The sequence below is a fragment of the Platalea leucorodia genome, assembly GCF_965183815.1.
Source record: "Platalea leucorodia genome assembly, chromosome: 5".
In the NCBI taxonomy this organism is placed as follows: Eukaryota; Metazoa; Chordata; class Aves; order Pelecaniformes; family Threskiornithidae; genus Platalea; species Platalea leucorodia.
The window spans coordinates 28,696,666-28,722,111 of NC_138827.1; the positions used below are offsets into that span (position 1 = coordinate 28,696,666).

At 35.5% G+C, this 25,446-nt stretch overlaps 1 protein-coding gene across 2 annotated transcripts in view; it reads left to right on the top strand.

Moving 5' to 3' along the window:
• LOC309590531 (BEN domain-containing protein 5) overlaps positions 1-25,446 on the top strand; it is a gene marked incomplete at both ends in the record, with an annotated part of 962,813 nt that overhangs the window by 35,216 nt on the left and 902,151 nt on the right. For both annotated transcript variants that reach the window (XM_082311814.1, XM_082311813.1), the window contains one exon: positions 15,830-15,954. In XM_082311814.1, the coding sequence (XP_082167940.1) occupies positions 15,830-15,954 (125 nt within the window). The remainder of the gene's footprint in view (positions 1-15,829; positions 15,955-25,446) is intronic.

A 25,446-nucleotide genomic window follows, 5' to 3' on the forward strand; every position in this document is an offset into this window, starting at 1 on the left:
GGTAAAGTGGCACCTCTCTTTAGAAATCCTGTAAGAGTAATTTTGAATAGAAATAGTACTGCTAATTGTGTGTGTATGTCACTGGTTTTGAAGACTCAAAAGCAACATTTGAACTATATAATTGACCAAGGTCACTTCACGTCCATGAGAAACAATAATACAGCTCAACAATCACTGTATTGTGATTTAAGTACTAATTGCTTTAAAAATTCTGATTTGTTTTCTGGTTTTGTGAAATAACTTGTAAGAAGATTTTGCCTGTTTTGAAAATCTATGTCTTTCTTTTTTTGATTTTTTTTCTTTCTTTCTGGAAAAATATGGTCCTACCAAACACAGACCCAGTGAGAATAAATTTGAGGGTACAGTCAAATAAAAGAAAATTTAATTTTAATCCACTTAATTAGAATCCTAAATCAAGCTTAACTGGGCATCTTGATAGGCTGGAAACTTCTGGGTATCAAACAATTACTGGAAGAGCAGAAAAAGTCAGTGTGTGATGTGATTGACTTTGTCTATTAATATAGGAGCATCTCTGCCGACCATGTCTTTATATAGCCCAAACCTCCCACTTAGCTCACCATCCAAGGTTTTGCAAATAGCTTATTGACTCAAATATGCCTCTGACTATACCCTGCACTTCAGCCTATATATAGACATGAGTAATATGAGAATAATTGGTCTGCTCTTGTTTTACAATTTCTTTCTTAATGCAGAATAAACATTACACAGATCAAGGCACCTCAGCTGAAGACCTACTGAAGGGTTAAGATTGTGTGCCTCCTCATTAGGAACAACCTGATATCTGTAAGACCAAGTGCTACCTGTCTTTCTTAGCAGATGGATGGAGATCAGACCTGCAGTATGATGGAAAGACTCAGAAAGAGAAGCTGAGAACATGCCTATGAATTGTGAGGCCACACTTCCAGAAGCTCTGGGTTTCCTATTAGCCTAGCTAGAAGGAGCTTACTTGCCCCTATTTCATGGATGTAGTCCTTCTCCTGTCTCCATGTCTTCTACCCTTCCACCCCCCTCTGGGTTCTCTGGCTCCCATTCACTGCCTGCTAATATAGCTGCAATATAAAGAGCTGTTTCTTCAGGATGTTTCAGTTGTAGTAATGCCCAGTTTTGACAGTCAGAAAGGCATCAGTTGTATTAAGACTCAGTTGTAAGAAGTGCTTGGTTTTTTTCCACCATAGTGGCAGCATTTGGTTAAGAATTCAGTTAAGAAGAAATGGGACTTAAAATAATAGTCATATTTCATAGGACTTTTAAAGTCATAGTTTCCTCTGGGTTTTGTGTGTTGAAGATAAAGGTGAAAAGTAACAGCAAAAGTCGAAGAGAAGGTATGTGATTTTGTTGGCATGGGGGAAAAGGGAAGATCTGAAATCCTTGGTTACAAAGGCTCTCCTTTGGTATCCTCTCTCCCTTCCATGAGGAGGTGTGAAGGAGCTGAATACTAAGGCATGCTGAGAAGGGTCTACCTGGTATTATGAGTCATTTGATTGACTGTAGCACTTGAATTGTCCCCAGGTGGATACATAGTATGTGAGAAGCAGGAGTTGTTAGGGAGAATCAGAGAAGAAGTTTGGAGGTGTCTTTTACAATGTTGATTTGATGAAGTTGAAGTTTTCTGTTTAAACCCGTTGAAACAGATGTTATTTTTTTCATTTGTGCCCTGTCAAAAGGGGAATGACAAAGCAAAGTGGAACCATCTAGAGGGAGGGGAGATTTCACCATCAATTGAGAGGTGCTGGGCCTGCTCAAAAGTGAGGTGCTTTCAGAGCACAAAGTGGCAGGGGCAGGAGAGTGAGGGTGCAGCAAGCAGGAAGGCTGGAGTGCCTGGAGACTGCAAAACTGCTGAGAAATACAAGGAACAGATACAGGGTTCGCCATAGAAGTGACAGTATTTTTCTGAGGATCCAGTGGAGGCTACCTAGAATTTGTTGCAATTCTAGCAAGTTCACTGAGTAGGAAACTAAAGGCAATTATGGGAACAGGATCTGCTTGCAAGGGCACAGTGGGCAGGGGAGGTCTGTTTTGATTTTTATTCCTTCTTACTTAGTCATTTTGAGTTTTCTTTATTTAAAAGGCAATTAATCTAGTTTATTATACAGTAAAACCCCCTGCTTTTTGTTTAAAAGCTTTATTGGCTTTTTGGAGTACTCACTTATAAGAAAAAGATCTAGGCAGTTCAATTTCAATAATATGTCTGACTCAGATTCTCATCCCATCCATCTTAAATCCATTTTCTTTCCCTAATCACCTGCATGCCCTCGTCACAGTTCCCAGGCTTGGTTTGCTTGTACAGTAGTTTGCAATTTGCACTTTTTAGATACCTGGATGTCTGATAGACAAGGCAAATTACATTTCTTTTGTGACTCAAGCACAGGTGGCTCTATCCAAGAGGACACTCATTTGTATCCAACAGGACACTCATTTGTGTCCTCACTACCTTTTAACCAACTCCGGAAGTTTACTGTCAGTGAACTAAAGTATGAGACTGTATGAGGATGGAGAAAATGAATTACTCTTTTTTTGTCACGCTAATGCTCTTTAGTCTCTTGCTTAGCAGACTGATTTTCATATGTCTCCTAAATATGTGGAATCAAATTACTTATGATCATTGTATAATTAATGTAACCTGAAATTTTGGGAACATATGACAGACATGTAAACACCCACGCCCTCCAACCAAGCCATTACTTTGAAACTAGTTTGGTGTTTACGTGGCTAGAGACATGACTTTAACAGCTTGGTTCTGCAGAGAAAGTATTGTTAGAAAACGAAAGCTCATAAAGGAAAGTTGCACATTTTTAATGTAGATAGCAATGTATTTGAAGGTAGAAATATGTCCAAATGTCTACACATATATGTATACTTCATGGATATAAATGTGTGTTTTCATGAAAATTCTGGTTTGTATGGATGTAGCTATTTTACAAATAACTCTCAGCTGATTAATATTTAAAATTAACATTTAACATTAACATAATACATTGAATTGTAAAAAGTACATCTGTTCTAGAATACATATTTTCATTGCCGACTGCCTCTCTATGACAGTCTTCCCTCTTGACTTCCTACCTTGCCCTCTTCTTGCCCTCCAGTCTCCCCATGTTTTAGGCATCATTTGCTGATGAAATCCTCACTTTGTGTTCACATGGGGAGTAAAATAATATGTTGATGGCTCGGATTCCTGTTGGTATTCTGATGATCCCAGAGTAGAGAGAGTGACGTGCTGTCACTCTTACCATAACTGTCCAAGGTTGAGAATTTTATTACATCTTTCAAAATATCTTTTTACTTTCATCTGAAAATGAAAATAAGTTGAATAAAATCCAGTTTACATTTGAGCTGAGCTGCATACTCATTTATGTATATAAAATTAAACTTGGTTTCCTGAGGAGTTTTATCTGTTAATACAGTTTTTGTTCCTGCTTTATGACAATTATCATATATGGGGTTTTTTTTCCTTTTTTTTTTTTTTTTTTTTTTTTACTGCCACAGTTTGAAGTGAGAGCATTAAGTTAAATTAATTTGACTTTGGTTGGCAAACGGTAATAGTAGTACTTTAACAGCTGTTTGCTTTCCTGAATTGTCCTTGGTGCTGAAATTGCTTTTGTATCTAAACAGCAAAATGTGTTTATAGGGCTACAGAATATGGAGATAAATTTTGCCTGTCAAACAGATATTATTGGGGCTTTTTTGTGCTGTGTTTCTGGGAGTGGATCCTGACTACAGTGCTTTAATTCCAAGCTGTGTGTGCCTTTGGACATCTTACAGGACTGTTTGTGGAGCTTTTCTGTTTGATTTATGACCTTGCCTGTATGGACTTCTGATCAGATTTTATTCTCATTTAGTGCAAGAGGGGCTAATTATGAAAGTGACAAAGACTCTTTCATTGTGCTAAAGCTTTTTGAATGACAAAAAGGGGGCTTTAAATTAAAATGAACTTTAACAAGGCATTTTCACATTGAAGTGATACACACTCTACCACTGATAGAGTAATTCATTTTCAACCCTTTCTGATTCTATAAACACATTGTCTCACAAGATCAGTAATTTTTTACCTCTCAGGCTAATGAAGAGTGGATGGTAGACCAATGAATTCTCTTCTTGCAGAACTGTTTTGACATTCATAATTTTTTCTTAAATATCAAAGAAAGGACAAAGAGCTGTGATTTTATTGCATTAATATTAATAATCATTTATCTGCCAGAAAAACATTTAAATATCACTTGACATTTGCAGAGAAAGATTAATGTTTAATTTACTACAAACATAGAAATACTTTGAAATAAAAGGAAATGCTTCTGGATTTGGCAAAATGAAAAAAAAAAACAAAAACCCCAATAAAATTAAGACAGACATTCAGATATAATAAAATATTCTAACCATAGCAGAAGACAAAAACATGTTGGTGCCATCTAAAATGTCAATATTTAAATTATCACTTCTGATGATTGAAAAAATAACATCAACTAGGTAGTTTCTTAAGGTCTAATTTAAGCTTTAACTAAACAAAGATAAATGAGGGTAAGCAGTTTTCTGTTACATTCATGTGGGTACAGTTAAGAAGGCCTGCTATAAATTCTGTCAATATTATAAAAACAAACCAATGTAATGTAGTTCCTTGGTGCTGTATAATTATATATAATGCCTTGGAGTGAAGCTAGGATATAAACAGTATTGGAATTTCATAATTATTGGTAAGACTGGAAGTCAAGGAGGGCTTCCAGAACAGGCTGGTGACTGGAGGAAAGGAAAATAGCAAGGCACAGGAGTCAGAAAGTTATATAAGTGAAAGTACAGGAACAAGTTCCATTACCTACAGAAGGATCAAAATGCTGTATAATAAAGAGAAAAGTATAGAAATCACCTTGTTCTACAAAAGCACATCAGACTAGGAACTACAGCAAAGGAGTAGGTGAACAGTGAAGTAGTGTAGCAGTCTAATCTGATGAAATGGCTAAAAATGTACCTAGGCTGCATGAAAGTCTACCTGTAAATTTTATCATGGAGATTATATTATAAGATTTCACTTCTAGGCAATGAAATAATGGGATTAATATATTGAATGAGAATAACATTTCTAGCCCCCAAACTGTTTTTGTGACTAGATTGATAATGGCATAGAGAACCAAATTCAGTTTCATAATAAACTAGGACTGTTTCTTCTGCAAAAGCTGTATATAGGACAGATATTATTCAGATCCAGTATATGTACTGAAAGTCTATCCTTACAGTACCATTGTTCAAGGAAATTTTTGTATAAGATACAGAAGGAAAGTTTTAGCTATAAAATCAGTAATTTAGTAGTTAAAGAAGGTTCTTATTCAGGATCCATCTCAAAAAGCAAGTTTCTTTCATAAGACAATACCTGGAGCCTTTCCATTACTCTTCTTTTTCTTTTTAATAAAAAAAAAGTAAATTTATTTACAGCTCTGGTGACTTTGGAGAGGTCCTTGAGAATATAATTTAACTATAGATCTCTAGACTGATTGAAGTTTCTGTCAATTACTTTTCCTCAAGTGGCAGTTTGTAGTTATACTATGGAAGGATTCCCCTGGAAAAAAGGTGCTTCTGTGTATCAGGCACCAAACTAGGCCAAATGCAGAATTACAGCATGACCGTACAGTAATAAATCAACTGGAGTATCCTCACTTGTAGGATGAAAGAACTGTTTTGCCTTTTGCTTTACAAGAATTCTTAGGGTCTTTGCAAAATGATGACTATATTGAGTAGGAAGCATTACATAAGTAGGGCTACTGTAATGTACTTAAGAATAAAGAATATGTGGCTTTTAACATTTTTAACCATTTGTAATGTGCTGCTTGCACACCTGTGATCTCTAGGTAGCAGGTAAATATGAGAATGTTTTACGTTAGAGGCTATAGGTAGCGACAGATTTCAATGCTGTACACTGAGCATCAGTTTAGAGATATGTTTCTCCCTGCTACACACCAATAATGGTACATCCCACTGTGGTACAGTAGTTCATATTCCCTGTTCTGCCTTGGTGGTTGCTTCCGTGGTTAAGGCTGCAGACGTTGTTATAATTTATTTATTAACTTATTTATTATTTATTTAGGATAGCACCCATTATATGCTAAGTGACTTCCAAACAGAAATTTCCCCAAATGCTTTTCCTTTAAGAGCTTTGCTTTGAAAGATGTGGTACATACACAGTCATGAGATACCCATTTTGATAGCATATACTTTGTTAAAGAAAGCTGAGTTTCATGCCACTAATGCAAAACCTCTTTGTATTCTGATTTTCCTTTAACAAAGGTTCATTGCCATGGATAAATAACTGCCCATCTGTCATTGGAGGCCTTTGGGGAATTCATAAAGAGGGAGCAGAGAAATCAGTAGTCTACTGTTTTTCTGGGGATTTGGTGGTTTTGGTGTAGTGGGTCTGCAATGGCCATCTTAGGGCGTGGGCCTCTGATTTTTAAGCATTCTTGTCACTCCCTGCTAAGTTGATGCATTGCTACTTTACTGCTGCCAGTTTCTGTATTTACATGATTTTGTGGTTTTGGAGAATTTGTCCTGCAGTCTTGGGCTTTACTGATATTTTTGTAATTCATAAGAATCTGACAGATGCGGGAGGAGGAGTCAAGAGACTGACTCCATTTTATCCATCCTTTACAATTTCTGTACACAGTGAACATCGACATTTTATTCTTTACAGCTCCAGGTTTTTAGGTCTGTTAGTTGAAAGCTTCAGTATTTATTGATAAGGGCAATTTTGAAAGAAGGCTCTTTGACTGCAAGTGATTAAATGTCAATCATCTCATTTGATCAAAACTATTGAATTCCTTCAGCAAGATTTTATTATATAATTTCTCTATACATATGTAAGCCTACTGTTTACATAATGATATTTGTAGTATATTGGGATATCTGTTGCTTGTATATTGGGCTATTTTGCTCATGGTGATTTTTGAGCAATGATGATCACTAAATCTTTAGGATTACTTCTTGCTGTTTTTCATTGTGCTCTGAACTGGGATCACCATTAAGACTGCTCCTCTTAATGAACATAAAAAGACAGAAAATGTTCCAGTTCTCCTAGTTGCTTGTGTTGTTGCTAAATGGTATTATTTACTCTTCTGGCTTATCTTCAAAGGAAAGTTGCAAGTGATGTAAGTAAGTGGCCTTTGGGATTAACACAAGCTAGAACTTTAAAATTATTTATATTGTAAAATCTGTAATAGTATCCTCATTGCAGGAGGAGCCTCAAAAATACTGCTCGATAAATTTTAGTCCCTGTATTCCCCTTCCCTCCTCACCCAGACATCACTCAAACATCAGTGACCAAGAGAAGTTATTTTTTTCTGAAAGGAAGAACTCATCCTAAAACTATCCATTGGTGGCACTGTCCAGACTGCTAAAATATGAGAACATTATTGTAACTGTTTTTAGTAAAAGAAAATAAATCACAGCATCCCCCTGCCCCCAACTTTCTTGTCTTTTATATTCAACTGATAAATTTAAGCTGGTTTATGCCTCTTTCCTTTTTCAATCAGTCCTTCTTTCTTAAAGGTTTCCAATTCCCTTAATTTTCTGTGTGGAAGACAATGGCTTGCTTAAAAATGGCCTTGTACGTTTTTCGCTTCATTCAGAGGCTAGTCCCACAACTTCTTTTAATCTAATGATTCAGATTAGCTGCTGTGGGTGATAAATTCTGCCTCCTACTCTAATTCAGATAAAAGTTTTAATTTATAAAACTCCTGTGGGTGTTTTAGTCTAGGCCACACTGTTCATTAATATTTCTGCAATTTAACTCAATATGAAGGAATTATAGATTTATTCATTACACTGTTTGGGACCACTGAGAAACAGTAGCTGTGATCCCAGATACTATAGGCAGAATGCCCTTAGGAAATGGGTCTAGTGCACCTACTTACATCACTTGTGAGGAACGATATTGGAAAGAGTGGAACTCAGACTGTGATCCTGAAAAGGTGTGGAAAATCAGATAGTGCTCTCATTGTTAGGAATTAGGAGCAACACCGTTTAAATCAATATTGTTACACCAAAAGAAATAGGATAGTTGGAAAGGATAAGAACATTTATAAGTTTTGGATTCACTGCTCTTCTCCATATTATTGCTGAATCATTAGGTAGTGAAACAAACAAACAAATGGAGATCCATAACTCTTATATACCCAAAAGATAAATATAATTTATTTTAATGCTATGTTCATACATAAGCAAGAAAAGCGTAAAAGCTAGAATTTTCACGTGCTGTCAGTCATAATTAGATTTTATCACATTGTCTAATTACAATAAAAGCTCAAACAGAATCGCTCAGCCTCTATAAGTTATGCATTAATATGTACATCTCAGTTTACCCTTTCCAGTGATGGGAGCTGGCCTTTTACCAATTGCTGCTAAGAGCTAAGATAGTCATTGTTCCCGTACAATCTTTTTCACAAAAGCTACTGATTTACTGTCCTTTGGATGTCACTATTGATAAAAACTTAAAACATAATGGAAACACAGCGATTTCAACTTGTTTAATTGAGGAGGGAGGATATAAAAGAGACTACAAATACAAGCCTGAAGCATCCAGCTTCTCAAGCCATGTACTTTTGAAATGTTTTACCTATTTCTAGTCTTGAACATTTTTCAAAGGTGATTTGGATTTTGACTGAAAGCTGACTCATGACCATTGCTATTGTTTTAAGTGGAACAAAAGGTTCTTAAAAGAATACTATATTGTTGAAGAGTATTGAGGGTTTTTTCCAAAAGGTTGATTTAACTGTAGCAGTGTAGATATTACTTTGTATTGCAGAGCTTAATATGTGCAATTTTAATAATTTAAAGTATACTTTAATTTACAAGTTGTGGTAGATGTGTTTTTTGTGGTATTGTCTTTTTATTCAAATCGTGTTTTGGAGTTTCAGGAATCTTGATTTGACATATGCTTTGGGCAGGAGTCCAGGAGATGATGCAAAAACAGTCACAGGTTTTTGGAGAGCATCACTATTTCATTAGATTTTTCCCTATTATTTAAAAATCAAATGCTATTTAGAAGCTGTTTAGGACTGCTCACCAAACTATTTTTTAGAAATTCTTTTCACAGACAAAGACCATAAAGCCAGTGAGAATTTACAACTTATATTCTTAGATGCACTCCTTTCAGAAGATATCTAATCTTTCACTCAAGAGAAGTTTTTACAGATCTTGGTCCCTGTACTTCCTGTTCCATTTAGAATGTATCAATAGAATTTCTTTGCATTATCATCTCAACGTGTTTTGTGATCTTTAAGGATGAATTCCATTGAGGGTATTCCATATTCTACATTTCACTGTATTTTGTGAAATACAGAGTTGCATGAAAATATAGATTAATACTGTTTGGCTATCTTGGACTTGATCCCAGGTTCAACTGGTGAAAATGATGTATATTCCAATCTTTTCCTTGGTTGTTTTTGTTTAAAGAATTTGTATAGATTGAAATGCAGCTGCAAGTGTATTAGTGATTTTCTATTGCTTACTTGTCAAGATTTTTATTGTGTGGATGAAAAATAGTATTTCAAAACCTGGCAGCATATTGACAAAAACAGAAGAGCACTTTGTGTAATTCTCTTTTGAAAAACTACCTCTTTTAGAGACAGAGATTGCCTCAGCTACTTCCATTCATATGTATCTTGATCAATAGATTTATTGATAGCTTTTAGCCGAGATTTAATTCTTTTTTCTTCTCAGTTCACCATGGTGCTCACTTTTCTGAATTAAGGAACTAGAATTAGGCTCCTATAAGCAAGGCATACAATATGCAAGTGCTCTAGGTGTAAAAGGAGGCATTTGACCTTTTGTTGCTAATCTGTGACAGGTGCAGGCTATTTTCTTCCAAATGGTGTTAATTTTCATGTGCAAATCCACCCCCTGAAACCTGCATTCTATATATCCACCACAGGGGAATTGGTGGTCATCATCAGTACTGTAATGGACAGCTGAGAGGGATAATCACTGATATTTCAGCACATTCATGCTTGCGACTCCGTCGTTTTTAGTGCACTTCTGTTTTCACTGCTTATTAGGGAGGCTGAAGTTAGTTATTCATTGCTGGACAAAAAAAGTGTCTGAGAAAGTTCATGTGCAGGGAACAGCACATTGTTACAAATTAGTTTCCTTTACCATTTCTGGCAAACTCATTACAAAGTAATCGCGCCCTGCGCTGAAGTGCACTTCCTCTGGGACCAATAACTGTAAATAAGCAGGGCTGCAAGCTGGCTGATAAGTTGTTGTTCTGAAGATAACGGTCCTTTTTAGCAGAGTGTTTGACCTTTTTCTTTATATTGCCTCAGGCTTGTCTAAGACCCTCAAGGTCTATTTTTCATCTTAAAATTCTCTGTAGGAAAGCACAATGTGTGGTTTAAGAAGATTTTAGGATTGCTTAACATATCTATATTTTCTTTTCTAGCATTTTTATGATAATTGTTAGAATGCTTAGTAAGTTTAGCTAGCATTTTCTTAAGCAGGTTTTCTTTCTTTGCGTAAAGTACACTTTTTATTGATGTAGGAAGCAATATACATTAATATTTTATGAGGACTAAGTGTATGTTGCATGATTAATAAAATAGTAACATTGGGCTTTTTTCTGACTTTTAAAGAAACTTGAAACATGCCATTGACCCCTTTCACTATTCACATTTTGAGAGAATTGCACTAAACATTACTCTGTAAAGCAATTTAAGCAAATATAATTAAGAATTTCGGCTTGAATGATTAAAGAAAAGTATGTCTCTTCTCAGTATGCTGAGAGTATTGAACAGAACTGTGACTGAAAATTGAGCATGTCTTAAAAACAAACCCCAAGGCTAAGTGAAAGTCAGTTCATAGACATTTGGGAATTTGATTTGTTCACATCTTCCCATCAGTTTAAAAAGATCTGTGCCAGTATTTCTGTAAAGTAAAATCATAATAGAAAGAAAAACCCGCAACTAATTTCAGAGTGCATAGGAGAAAAAATCCATAATGCTTTGTAAAGTACTGGCTACTCTAATAAATTGCTTATTTTACTTTTAAGATGCAGTCATAAAGCCATTTCACAACCAGACATGCACCCAAACTGTTAAAAAAAAAAAAAAAAAATTGAACAAGAAATGTCTTAGAATACCAATAAGTTCAGATCTTACTGATCATAATGTTGTTGGGCTTTTTTCCCTTGCAGATCACATTACTCAATCAGTTCATTAGTTTTATATGTACCTTAAATAACATTATTAATATCTTATGTTTTATAATGTTAACCCCCAAACATAATGCTAATCACAAATTATGGAATGATTATGCTTTAAAAAATGTTTTATAATCTCATAGATACCACTTCTGTATTTATTGAATGGAGTGGTGATGACTTCATGCAGGCATGAACCCAGAGCAAAGTAAAGCAAAGCTGATGTTTTAGTAGTGTGAGACTTTTTTCTTTAATTTTAAAAGAATGTACTTAACCAATATGGTTATGAACAGACTTTCTTACTGATATCACAAATTACCAGACTAGCAATGTACACAGAATAAAAACTGTGCATGGGAAGGGTCTTACAGTAGTGGTATCGAGACTGAAAACTATTGGTAGGTATATTACACAAAATCGGTGCTATCTAGCTTTCTCTTAAATTTATTATCATTTCAGCACAGAAACTGTCCACCTCAGGTATTGCAAAGTAGACTGTATGTATTGTGTAATTGCACAGAGATTCCTGTGACATAGGAGGAACTTACTGTCTAACCATTCATTAAACAGTTTTCTCTCTTGCTATGCATTTAACAAAAAAAGAAGAGAGAAATTTTAAGCAACCTTATAGAGCTATTAAAAAATAAAGGTGGTTTAGAAGTCATTTGTGCTTAAGAAAAAAATGTTTATTTTCAATGTTAAAATATTAAAATGGTATCATGGCTAAATGGAATAGCATAATCAATGTTTTAATTCCTGTTTCATAGTTTCTAATATATTTCACTGTGTTACCTGTGGTATTGGAATATAATTCTCACTCTTAGAACAAGTCTATTTCCCGTGAATACAGCAGTGTGAAGGCAGTACGTAAAATTGTTAACTTTGTTTATGAGATTAACGTTGGGAAGTTTATATCCTTTCTTGGACACCAAAAAATACTTGTCAGTGGTATTACCAGTTTTCTACAAAGCATCTCTTAAAGCAAGGAAGTGTTTTGTTCTTACAGTTCTAGGCTTCTTTGTACCAAAACTGCCGTCTTGTTTAATGACATTGCTATGTGGCTTGAAATTAGGCTGACAGATTGTGAGCAAAGGCTGTGATATTACAAACAATAGTCTATTGAGCATGAGGAACTTGTTGAATTGGTTACCGAAGGCATTAGTGTTCGGTCCAGCCTATTTAGCATCTGGAAGACAGAGAAGAAATAGTGCGCTAATGAAATGTACAAATGATACTAAACTGCAAATGGCTGCAGGTGACTATGGCAGCTGACGTGTACTACAAAGGAGCCTAGTGAGAGGCAGTTCTTTAGGCAAAAAGTAATAAAGTGAGATACAATTCACAAAAGGAAAAAATACTCCATTAAGAAGGAGGTGAGTATTCAAATCAAGTATTACAGATAAAAAGAGAAAACAGTGTTGGGAGTCCCAGGGAACTGTGCACACAATGATTACATTGTTAAAGGTTCTGCTGGATTTGAGATCAGTATATGGGTTTTCCAGAGCAGACTGGCTTGGAGTGGTTCCAGCATACCAGCTCTTCACCATCAGTGATTTCGCTGACATCGGTACAATTCTCCAGTGCTAGTTTAAGGATCCTATGGACTCTGTAAAGTAGTTCTGAGTGGGCCATCTGTCCCCCATACAGTTCAGGACAGTTTGATGTTGAAAAAGAAGCTGAAATGTGCAATAGGTCAGAAATCAAGGTCTCATTGTGCTCTGTTTTTATTTATTCACTTCATAACGTTTTCATTTCCAATGCCTTGCAATACAACTTTTTAATGATGGTTGAGCTTAAAATATAAATTTAATTGCTTCTGTGTCCTTCTTTGGAAGTAATTCAATCAAAATTTGCACCTCTGGTCTGTGCTGCAGATAACTTAATCCATATCTGGAATTGCTGGGATCATTGGGAGGCATCTATATCTAGTAGTTTACAAGCTGGACCTAGTCCACAGTCTGTATTTATCCAGCCTGCTGCCTTAATCGTAGGGGACCCACCAGCATCACACGCACAACTCAGGCTGAAGTGACTCCGGGCATCCACACATTAATCTTTGTCCGCAGAGAGCTTAGACTGTGATCTGTGAGGCAACTGGAATCCAATCTATGCAGTTTAACAGCTTGGAACACCTAAATTCTGAAATACATGAGGAATATTCTTTTCCTAACAATGTCATATGTTCATGACATTGAATGAAAAATACAGTAAAGCAAAGTCCTTTAATTAAAGGTATTACAATGCAATAGCTTGCTTTTACCACTCTTATTTACTTTGGATAATAATCTGTAGGAAAGAATAGTTTACGTTAAGATTCAAGTTGTTGTGAATAGCAGTGATAGATTTGACCGCTGTGGCAGAAAGTGCACTTAGGTGAGTATGGGACTTACTTAACCTCAAGTCAGGCAGATGTGATGGGTTGACCTTGGCCGGCTGCTAGACACCCACCCAACCACTCTCTCACTCACCCTCAACAGGACGGGGGGAGAAAATAAGATGAAAAAGCTTGTGGGCCGAGACAAAGAGAGGGAGATTGCTCACCAATTGCCATCACAGGCAAAACAGACTTGACTAGGGGAAAACTAATTTATTTCCAGTTAAAATAGGTTTAGATAGTAAGAAACAAAAAGAAATTAAACCACCACCTTCCCCCCATCCTTCCCTGTTTCCCAGGACCAACTTCACTCCCCCCACAAGGAGCAGCGCAGGGGGGCGGGGGGCTGCAGTCCATAGCAGTTCCTCTCTGCCGCTCCTCCCTCCACACGCTGTTCCCCTGCTCTAGGACGGGCCCTTCCCATGGGCGGCAGTTCCTGTCAGGAGAGCCTGCTCCAGCATGGGTCCTCCACGGGCCACTGGTCCTTCAGGAAATACCCACCTGCTCCAGCCTCTCCCCACAGGACACAGGGGAGTCTCTGCCCCAGTGCTCAGAGCACTCCCTTCCCTTCCTTCCTCCTCCTTCTCCTCCTCGAACCCTGGTTCTCCTCAGGGTTCCCCACTCCTCTGCCTGTGTGGCGTTTTTGCCCTTCCTTAAATACATTTTCACTGAGGTGCCATCGCCTTCGTCGAGGGGCTCGGCTGTGCCCGGCGGTGGGGCCGTTGCGGAGCCGGCTGGAACCGGCTGTGACTGGCATGGGGCAGCCCGCCCTCTCCTCAGAGAGCTCAGGCCTGCAGCCCCCGCTGCCGGCACCTGGGCACGGACACCCGATACAGCAGATGACATTATTTATATTTGGCAAAGGTATTCTAGCTGTACAATATTGCTGGTTTTTTTTTTTTTTCAAATATCTCATATGCCAAGTGTATCCTTCAGGCAAGTGTTTAGGAACAGATTGTTAGCATGAAGCGGTTTTCTGCAGAGGGAATCAGTGAAGAGAATTTTCTTCTGAAAAGAAGAATGTGGGTAGGAAAGTAGAGGATAACATTAAAAATAGGGAAGATTAAAAGTGTTCAATTAGTAAAGCCAGAAACAATTTAGGATAAGGAAGAAATCCTGCAAATATATTGATGAACAGAGTTGAAAATGTTTTTTCCTGTTTCCTTTCCACCCCAGAACAGCATGTTGCTGAGAAGGGAATTGTTTAGCTCAAATTACATTATAAAAAACTATTTGAACCCAACAGTATATATCCAACCCAAAAATATATATCTAAAACCAAAAATATATCTGAAACCATAAAACCAGGTCATCTCACAGTGTTATTTTTTTTTAATAAGTATAATTTAGCATGTCAGCTAAAGCATGACTTTGTCTTACAAGACCTGATAAGATGGTTTTTGGATTGGATCAGGAAAATGTGAAGTCTTATTTTTGTAGTGTATAAATGAAATGGACAGTCTGAACCCTGTCTTTAAGAATCTTGGCACACTTCAAAGGAAAAATGCCAATTTAGCAATTTAAAAGCACTTAGCAAGTTTTCCCAGTGCTGAACTTCATTTCTATAGCCAGTGTGGTTGCTTGCTGAATAATGCCATAGGGGACAATGTAGCTCTGACTATATTTAAAAATATTAGTCCATGAAATTCACTAGCAAAAAGCTGAGGCGAAATCTTACAGCCTTGTTTGTGTCTTTGGAAGGAGGTGATAGTGGCTCAAATGGTAAAGGCAAAGTATTAAGATAGCTTTTGAATCACAAAGGAGATGAAGGCTGGCCCATCTGGGGGTTGCTCAGAGCACCAGCCAGAGGGGCCAGGTGGAAATCTGAGGACTCTTTAATCTTAGAGGTGCTTGAACATAAGCAGCAAATAGAAAGAAAGAAATCCATACAAGTGGTGGCTAATAGAGGTGCAGAGACATTATCAGAAAGTGGGGGGGGGGGAGGGGGAAAGGAAATAATTAAAAGGATGTTAGGACACAACTGGAATACTCAGATAAGAGAAGACAAAAAGTCAATTTGATTGAATAATAAAAATACATGTTGTCTTCTTTTTGGTGTATTCATATGCGTGTAGCTTACACGGATCTATTTTATTTTGTGACTATGATTAAGTCTTTTAAAAATAATTCTGAACTGTTGTAAGGCTTATTATATATTTTAACCAACAGAAGTAGAAGTTTTTAAAACTTTTCTCAGTGTAGTTCCTGAGAGTTTATCAGCCATTCATTAAAATGCATTCTTTTTCATATGTTCTTGGTAGGTAACCTTGGACGGGTGGACCATATCACAGAGTTTGAGTATGACCTGTTCATTAGACCAGATACCTGTAACCCACGCTTTCGAGTTTGGTTCAACTTCACTGTTGAAAATGTAAAAGAATCACAGGTAAGTGATACTAAATTAGATAGTATGATAGCTTTAAAAATTGCTTACTCCAGAATATATTTTCTTAAACAAAAAAGATGACATCCAGGGTTTGTAACTAAAAATTTTCTGTAAAATATATTTTTGTTCTTTGAATTTTTGTAAGTAAAAGCAGGTGTCAGCATGACTGGATATCACCATGTTTTTCAGCTATCCAAGATAGGAAGTAAGTACAAAGACAGTGTAACATTCACCACCTAACAGGAGTTGTGTTAGTAATGGCTGCTATATATTTGTGTTAATATATACAAACCAAATATTTGTGTTAATATATGAAAAATAAGTCCATCATAGCAGTTCAAATATTATCACTCTAGCCTTCATTTAATACATGTAGAACAATGAGGTAGCGTTGCAAACAGGCATTACTCTAGTGACTTGTAGTAGAGGAGCTGCCTGCCAACACGTCCCTTGTGAAAGAGGAGGTTTAAATGTGAAACAATGTGATAGGCAACTGTTTCACCTATTTTTAAATAATATTTCTTTGCAGTAAAAATACCGCAAGAAAGGAACTTCCTTGCTCTACTTTTTCACTTGTCTTAAACTAAGCCAAAAAAAGTTATGTACTAACTTTCACATTGACAAATCAAAAAATATTTAATTCCTCTTTTCACATGTACCTAGCATTTTATTCTGGCGTTCTTAGTTTATCATAGTCAGACTGTCATTTTCACTTAATGGAAAGAAAACATATTTAGTAAGAGAAAAAACTACAGAAGCTTGATATTTGTATTCCTACAAGACTAATATCTTAATATCCACCACTGTACCATTCCTGTTACAACTAGAAATCATGAAATTGTTTATCTATCTTCCTGGAGCCTGATACTTTATCAGACAGACCCTTTCCCCTGCTGTGCCTTACTCAACTATGATCAAATTATATAGTCATGAGATGAATGGGAATCTGTCTCAAGGAGGCAAAGAGATCTGGTAGAAAGATACAATATATATCTAGTGCTTACAGGATATTTGTTTTCATGGTTGTCTACATGAAAGAGAATGGTTTCACTATTAAGTTTGACTTGTGAGGTCTGTTTTTATAATGTGTGTTCCTATAATCTTTTTTTTCATCTCTCCAATTTCCGTTAAAATGAGACCTGCATGAACGTAATCTAGTCTGGAACCTTTTTTAGGTCTTTGTTCTAGTGGACATGGGCAGTATTAGTCATTGCAGCTCAGCTATATTAAATGAATGTTAGAAATTGCTACATCAAACATACTGTGTAATCTGGTTTGTGCATTTTGATTATTTTCTTTTATGTTTTACTAGAAAATAACAACAAGGAAACCCATACCATTCAGTATTGCTTAAAAATGTTGCACTAATACACAGGTAACTTTGATCACTTGTGTGTGTAAAAGTAGATATTTTAATAACTGTATATAAACAATTATCTATATAATATTATATTTATTTTTGATGTATCATGTGGAAGGAAGGCAGATCTATGCATTTATATATCCTAGGTTTGGTTTCAGCCATTTAGATGAGGACTCAAAAGGAGTAGCTACTTTTATTAGTTTTATATATTGTCTATATTACATTTCCTTCTCATTGTTCCTCTTCCTTCAACTTCAAATTCTTAAACAACTTTATTTACTTATATTTGAAAATATGTTGAAGATTTTCTTCCCATTATAAGAACATCTCCAGTTTTACTTAACATTTCACACTAAAGCCTTTACTCACAAAGAAATTTATTGCGTGAGAAAACAAGAAACCTCCTTTCATTACCTGAATTAAAAATCATCCATCCTGTTTTTCTCCTGTTGCATCAGACCAATCATTGACACCCAACAGTGGACAAATGGATAAAAAAGTGAACGAAAAAGACACAGTGTATAAACAACAGCCATACAAATACTAGGAATGCATAATTGTACTGCTTGTATTTCTGATTTAGGTTTCAGTTCTACTCCTGGATGGTAGTGCAGATTTTACAATATCTTTAGTGCAGTATTTTGTGTTATTAATCTAGTGATAAATGAAAAGAAAGACCTGTTAGGCATTCCTGCCAGTCTCACCATCCATACATTATTGTTCCATAGAGAACAGTTTTTCTACATTCCAGTTTTAATTTTCTGAAGCCATGGAGCTTCCACTTCCTATGTCTCAAAACTGTTCTATAGACTCATCTCACTTACAGTGTTGCTTGATTTTTAGCCTAAAGCTTTCCTTTATTTAATCCCACTATTCCCAGTTGCAATTCAGCTTAGTAATAGCTCCTCTTGGTACAAATAAATCCTCATCATCCTTGGCTAACATTTATATTTCTGTAAATTATAACATTCCTCATCATTTGTGTCTCAATCTAGCTATCATGTTTGGTTCTTTCAGCCCTATATCCAATAGAGCACTTTACCTTTAAGTGTTTAAGTATTTTTCCACTTTGGGGCCTTTGGACTTTAATCATAAGTGAATCTTTCCAGCCCTTTGATAATTAGCCTAGTTTCCCAGGGAAACAAAGCTTATATGATCACACTGCCTACTTTCTAGCCTAGGATGTTGTGTGGCTGCTGATCTTTCTCGTCTCCTTTCTCCCTCAATAGCTTCTTAACTCTTGGTCAGTTTTAACACCACTGGACAGGAATTCCTGTAAGTTTCAGGAAAGCAGGCTGCCAGATGGGCAAGAGACCCATCTGTGTTCCCACTGGCAGAAAGGCTGTAGTATGAGATCATTTCTTATTAAACGTCAGAGAATCCACAGAGGAGATGCACAGGAGAAAGTACTCATTGGAATTTGCATTTTTAAGATACCAGAGAATCCAACTATGAAATCCAAATCCATAGCACTTAGTAGTTTTGCTTCTTGCAGAACTTCGTGTTTTTATTATTATTATTCCGCTTCCAATTCCTTCATTATTTTCTTTATAGTGTGGAACTAAAATTTAATGGACAATTCTGAGTATACTAACATCCTAACTTACAGAGAAGAGACTGTAGTCCCTTTGCTCTGTTACTGTCTCAGTATAGACAGCTGAAAATTGCAGCAGCCTTTTGTTGCTGAATCACTATGGAAACTCATGCCTAATTTGTTGTTCACTATCATACATAAGTCTTTTTCAGAATGATTGCTTCCTTCCTCCTGTTATGTATGTCTTAGGTTACTGTTGTGCTTCAGTAACTAGGGCAGGTAAGAGAGCTAAGTTCTGTAGCATAGTAGTGAGAGCCTTAATATTTTCAGAATTATTTTTAGAATTTTATGATAAACTTGGTTTTTTTGATGTTCACTTCCCTATGTTACAGTAGAACCAGTAGACCTTTTTTTTTTTTACTTGGAAGTTGGTAAATTAACTTCTTCCTCTTTATGACTTGGACTTCTACATCAGACATTTTATGTTCTCAGTTTTATTTGATATTTTTTTAGCAAGGAAAAAATCAAAAGAATTAGCTAATGGCTTATACTTATGGGAAAAAAGAACAATCATATAAGATATCTGTGAGATTTAAAATTTGGTCTTTTGGTCTCCTTATATGGTTTCTGTCTTGCAAGTCAGTTGGTCTGACAAGATCTGAACTGTGGATTTTTTTGTCATTTGTGCAGTGAATTCAATTAACACCAATATTGGAAAAAACAAAAAGAAACGGATATGTTATATGTAAGGACTATAATCATGCAATGATTACACTTACAATAACCATGAAAGGGAGAATGAAGGAAATAGGATTTGCTGTGGAACACATGGTCTCATGGGAAAAGCCTCCAATTTCTCTAATTATATACATGTCACAGGCTGCTGTCTGTTTCTGGATAATGCTCTTTATTGGGCAGGGTTTGTTTCCTATTAACTTCAGCCATGGCCCTTACAACACCATCTACACTTTTGCTAAATTCCTTCTCTGTGGAACCGGAAATTGGATGAACAAATGTCATCTCCAAATTGCATTTCAAGTATTTTAAATAGACAGTGCTTCAGGTGCATGATTACTTCTGAGCTAGAATGTCTTTAAAGGTGTTAGTAGCAACAGTGATTCATTTGAGATTTGGGGCAAAAAAAGACATGTGTGTACGTGTGATAAATTATAAAAATATGCTAGTATACCAATATTGGAGGATTTTGCAGGTGAAAAGAATGATTATTTCTCTTGGGGACATAGCCAGAAATTATAATCAAGTAGTTGGCATTCACTGTTCCAGATACTGTAGCCACACTAGAAAAAGATGATCTCCGTCCTGGAAAATTTACTTTTGAGGAATTTGAGAAGAGATAAGAGTTGAATACAACAAAGTGATGAAAGGATTAAACATATCTGCAAGGATTTTAATTACTCTAACAAACAGCAACCATATTATACCAATAAGTAATGCACATCTAGGCTGTGTGAATATATTCTGTATGTGTATGTACCCTGAACAACTCTGCTGTCTGATGAATCATGTTCAGAAATGGTATTTTCACTGAGATTAAAAAAAGAATTTCCAACAGAAGGGGTTTCCTAATAGTGCCAAATTTTGTTCTGTAAGTGTTGATAAACACATTTGGAGTTCTTCATCACAAAGGTACTGACAAAATATACCAAGAAGGATAGAGGAGAAGAATGGATATTTGGCAGCTAGGATTTGATCATTACTTACAGTTAATAAATCCAGATTGAGGTTAAAATCAAAGAACCAAATGTTATTTACTTCAAAGACATTCTCTCTGTTACTTCAGTTGCAGTTGGACTGAGGCTAGAATTTTGACTCAAGATTTTGGGGTTTTTTTTTGTTATGTATATGTGTGGATCAGGAAAAAAGGATAGCCTATTCTTCTTCAGAAATTTAAACAGGATGCCAAGGGAAGACAGATAATATCATAGCTGGACATTATTATGAACGCATGGAGCTCTCATTATAGAGTTTTCTCTTTTTTGTCCTACACTGTTTTGTAAAATAAAAAAGGCTGTAAAATCTCTGTTGTCTTTAATTGATTAGATTTTCAGGCCTCTTTCTACTGTCCTAAAACAAACCGATGATCCTTAGCAGACAACTGCTTCTTTGTGATGTTACAGCTGTGGTTGTTTAAAGATATGAATGGTATGTGTATAGGGAGAGATAATGTCTTTTATTATACCAATTGATACATTTTGGAGAAACAAGGGGGAAGAGAAGAAAAACAGGCATGATTTGAGGTACTCAACCTCTTTTTCTGGCCTAAGAACTCACCTTGTATAGTTAATTCCTGCAGAAGCTTCCTCCAAAGTAAGATGGAGTAAGGATGACATCAAAAGCAGTCTAAAGTTGGAAACAGGCTACCTTTTTACGTTCTTCTTAAGCAGATATTCTTCACTCTGTTGTCATTTGGTGATGTAAGTTACTGGTATCAAGATGCACTATAACATCTAGTCTTTCCAGTGTCTCGTTTTATAAGACTGATATTTTCTTTACTGTGCATTACAGGCTATATTGCATTTCCCTAGCTTTGGAAAACACATGTATAAAAGTGCATATGTTTTTATGAAGGAGTGTAGTTCTGAAATTTTGAAGACTTCTATAAAGCATTTTTTGACTTGCAACATTTCCTAACCAATCTGAAATATGTATCTTCTGTAGTGTGTTTCATTACATATACCTTCTTACTAAATTAGGGATAAGTAATTCATTGTTGAATAGTTTGCATTAATAATTTATTAATGCTCTTCTGGTCAGCTCCTGTAGTCTCTCTAAATAGCTCTTTATAATAATTTATGAGGAGAATTGCTAGATTATTTGAATTTTGCCTGTTTAGGGAGTCCCCAGCTATTACTCATCTTTATGTGTTTTTCTTATGTTACTTTTTAGTGTGCTAGAAAGATACCTCTACCTCTTCCTGTATGTTGGTATTTTATTCACCCTTTACACAGGTAGACAAAACCTAATCTTTTTCATGTGCCAGTTTTGTTTTGTCATATAAATTTGTTTCCTCACTTCTGATACTTTTCTTGAAAATCATCTAATTTTAAGAGGTTAAAGGTGAAGGTTAGTGATACCTATGCACTGCCTATCCAAGCACACTTAATGAATTAAAATTTAGAAATTTGAAATTTGGAAGTTTGTAAGAAATAAGCATGTAGAACTAATAAGCAATCTGAACAAAGCTGTCATCTTAGATGGTTTCACTGACATATCTGAATATAATGTGTATAAGAACTTGATTACTAAGAATGCTTATGTTGGACTGATTTTTGTACTCCATACAACCATTGCAGTGTAACACAGCAGAATCTTGCTGGGACTCAGATTAAGAGTGCTGTGATATTGTTTGGTAGCAAATCAGAATCTTTAAAGCATAAGACAAGGTCTGTGTTGCTGAAAAGATAAGCTTTAAATTTATATCACTCTTATAAATCTGGTTTTAAAGAATGATTTTGCTTAGCTTTTAAAAGAAGCTTAGTATCTAGCATACTGTAGCATTTATTGTACAAAAAGGTACAGTGTTTTAAATTTGCTATTTATGGAAAATGTGCATATTTGCCTAATTCTTTTCCTCTCTTTTTATGTGTTTATCAAATAGTAAACAATTAAAATGAAATTCAATTTTGTATGAAAACTTTGTGGCAGAAATTTGTATCTATTACTGTTACTGCCAGTAATGTAAAACATGGATGTAAACGTAAAAGAAAAAATTCATGCAAATAAACATAGGGTAATATAAAGGTAACAATGTACCAGAATGGGTGAGTTTTACATTTATCTCTGCAGCTGGGTTGATCTACTACCAAAGAAAATTAAATATTTATATTTAAATTTCATGCAAAGTTTTATGGGTGAGTAGTTTAATGCTTTTTTTTTTTTTTTGGCAGGAATAAGAATCTCCAATACTAAAAAGAAAATGTGTCTTAGGACTAGAAAGTTTTGAGATATGAGCGTTTGAGTTCTTGAAGCTTCTTTCTAACTGACTTTATTCTGTCAAAAGACAGGAACAGTTGTAACACAAGTATCAGGTGACTACTGATGTAGGCAAAACTCTGTGATTGATTCCCTTTTGTTTTACAATAGTCTTATGAATTAGTACTAAGCAATCTGAGAAGAATGCGTTTTGTTTAGCATAAATGGTATGAAAATACCAAGAAATACATGTAAGTCCAGAAACATAGAGGTTTTGTGGATAATTTTCTGTACCAACCCCTGTATCAGAACAATATCACTCTGAGTCTGAATTTTTTTTTTCTTTCCTCCCTGGGCTTTCTACTTCCCTAAATAAAAATTATGAATCTATTTAGCAGTTCTCAAATAGGCATCTATTTGTCAGTATTTGTTTAAGTTCCTGTTCCTCAGTGATATTTTGAGTATCTGGTATCTCTGACAAGCACTGTGGATACTCTTCAGTTTTACCTCTGCTATGACTTCATGTATGGCAACTGGAGTGGAGATATTAAATGACAGTTTTCCAGGAAATCTGGTCCTATTCTACATATGTCAAAGTCTAACCTAAGTATCAAGCTGACTTAGTTTGAGCTATCAGGCTCTGTCTTCATGCTGCTGTCCATCTATTTGGTTGAGTAAAATGAAATTAATTTTAATTTGTTTGTTAACTCTCAGTGATGAAGGCTCTCAGCTGCTCTTTCTTCAAGTCCATGTTTGTATGTGTTTGCTAGCTCATGTGTTTGATACTGGGGTCCTTCAGTCAATAGTGACATCTGAATTTCCATCTGTGTCTTGAAAGCACTTGAGCCATTCCCCCAAAGCCATAAAGGGTTGAATGGTTTTTGTCACCCCATATTTCTAGCTTACATTGCCATTTTGACTTGAAGATGAAACTGGAAGTAGCATCACTGTTATAACTTTTAATTCATGGCTTACTGTAATTTTAGTATTGATTTAGTTAGATCAGTATCAAATTTTTATTTATTTCATATGTGAGTGATGTTTTTCCTTTGTTCTTAGCTACCAAATAGTGGGTTTCAGTTCTTGTCAGTGAACTTGGTCAAAATTTAAATTTTGACATTCATCTAAGGCCTCTGGGTTTATCAGTCATTATCATTCACTGTTTTATTTTGCTTGGAGAAAGGCATACACTGCAGAAGTGCTGAAGTTATAATTCTTTTTCTAAGCAAGATTAAAAAAGAAGCAAAGCTCTCTTGAAACATTTTCATCAGGAAAAATCAGTTTCTTATGCAGATAAATAAATTTAATCTGAATTAGAGAATGCTTTCACTAAAAATTCTCTAGTGTTTACTAGCAAATATGACAACAGTTGAAGCAAAATAAGTTATGTATTTGCGTCCTTTGGGATGCATATTTCAGAATCTAGAAGCAGCAAAAATCTGGACTTTCTGTTAGTTTTTGTTTAGTTTGATGGCATCACTGTATACTATAGTGTTGCACTGCCTATACTTCACTGGCCAAGTTCCTTAAAGCTACATTTGAGTGTATATGTGTATTTTACGTATACATATGTGCGTACATAGATATCCGTCTGCCTTGAAAACTTGAAAGGCTGAGTTGACTGCATTTGGACAATATCTTTTAAGTAACTGCAGTTAGTACAGGGTAAGTAGACTATTTTGTATATAGCACATGCCATTCAACTTGAAAAAAAAATGGAAGAAAGAATGGTGGAGCCAGATTTATGATGCAAATTTTGTAAGATCTTATGGTACCATAGCACGTGGTAATATGGATCCATTACTTTATATAAGGGAAGGGCTTGAATTATCTGAAATGTGTATTAAAAACCATAATGGATTATTTCGAAGGAGCCTTTGAACTTTTTAAAAGTAGTTTCACTGATCTGTATGTTGGAAAGTGATACAATTTTATTGTAAGTCAAAAGTTAAGGCGGGTTAGATGATATGTATCATGATTGAAGTAATTATTTATTTACTGAGGAAGCCATATGAAATGTTAATTAAATAAGAAACAAAGTGATGACATTTAAAATAGATTGCATGTTCATCTCAACATTTAAAAAAAGAAAAATCAATTGAACATACTGCGGTTTTGAAGAAAAATAATTTTGCCATTTTGGAAACTTGTGCCTATATTGGTCATGTATAAAATTAGATTTATAAATGATGATTCTTCCAAGTTGGAATCCTTTCAAGTACATATAATTTTATTTTGGATCAATAATTCAGTTGTGCTTGGAATAGATTGAGGGTGCATATGAAGCTTTGGTAAGTGCAATATAGTGTGCATCTCCATGAAATTATCCAAAGCTGTCATGACATGTATCATCCTTTAAAAAGTAATGAATACAGATAGGTTAGTAAACATAGACAATATTCAGTGTTAGCAAAACAACTGCTGTCCTGATGAAATATTCTCTCTTGGCAAGACAGTGTTAAATTCATAAACTTTTTCTGTTCCAGGTGTCTCTAAGAACATTTTCCGTGTCAGTGTTCGGTAATTATTGCATACATACTGTATGTTTCAGATTTAACACTGGCTTTTGGTTACGGGAAACTAATGACCAGGTGTGTTTAATTTCCTATTATGGTGGCATCTGTCACTCAAAATGTCAAAAATACATTATAAATGCCATAAA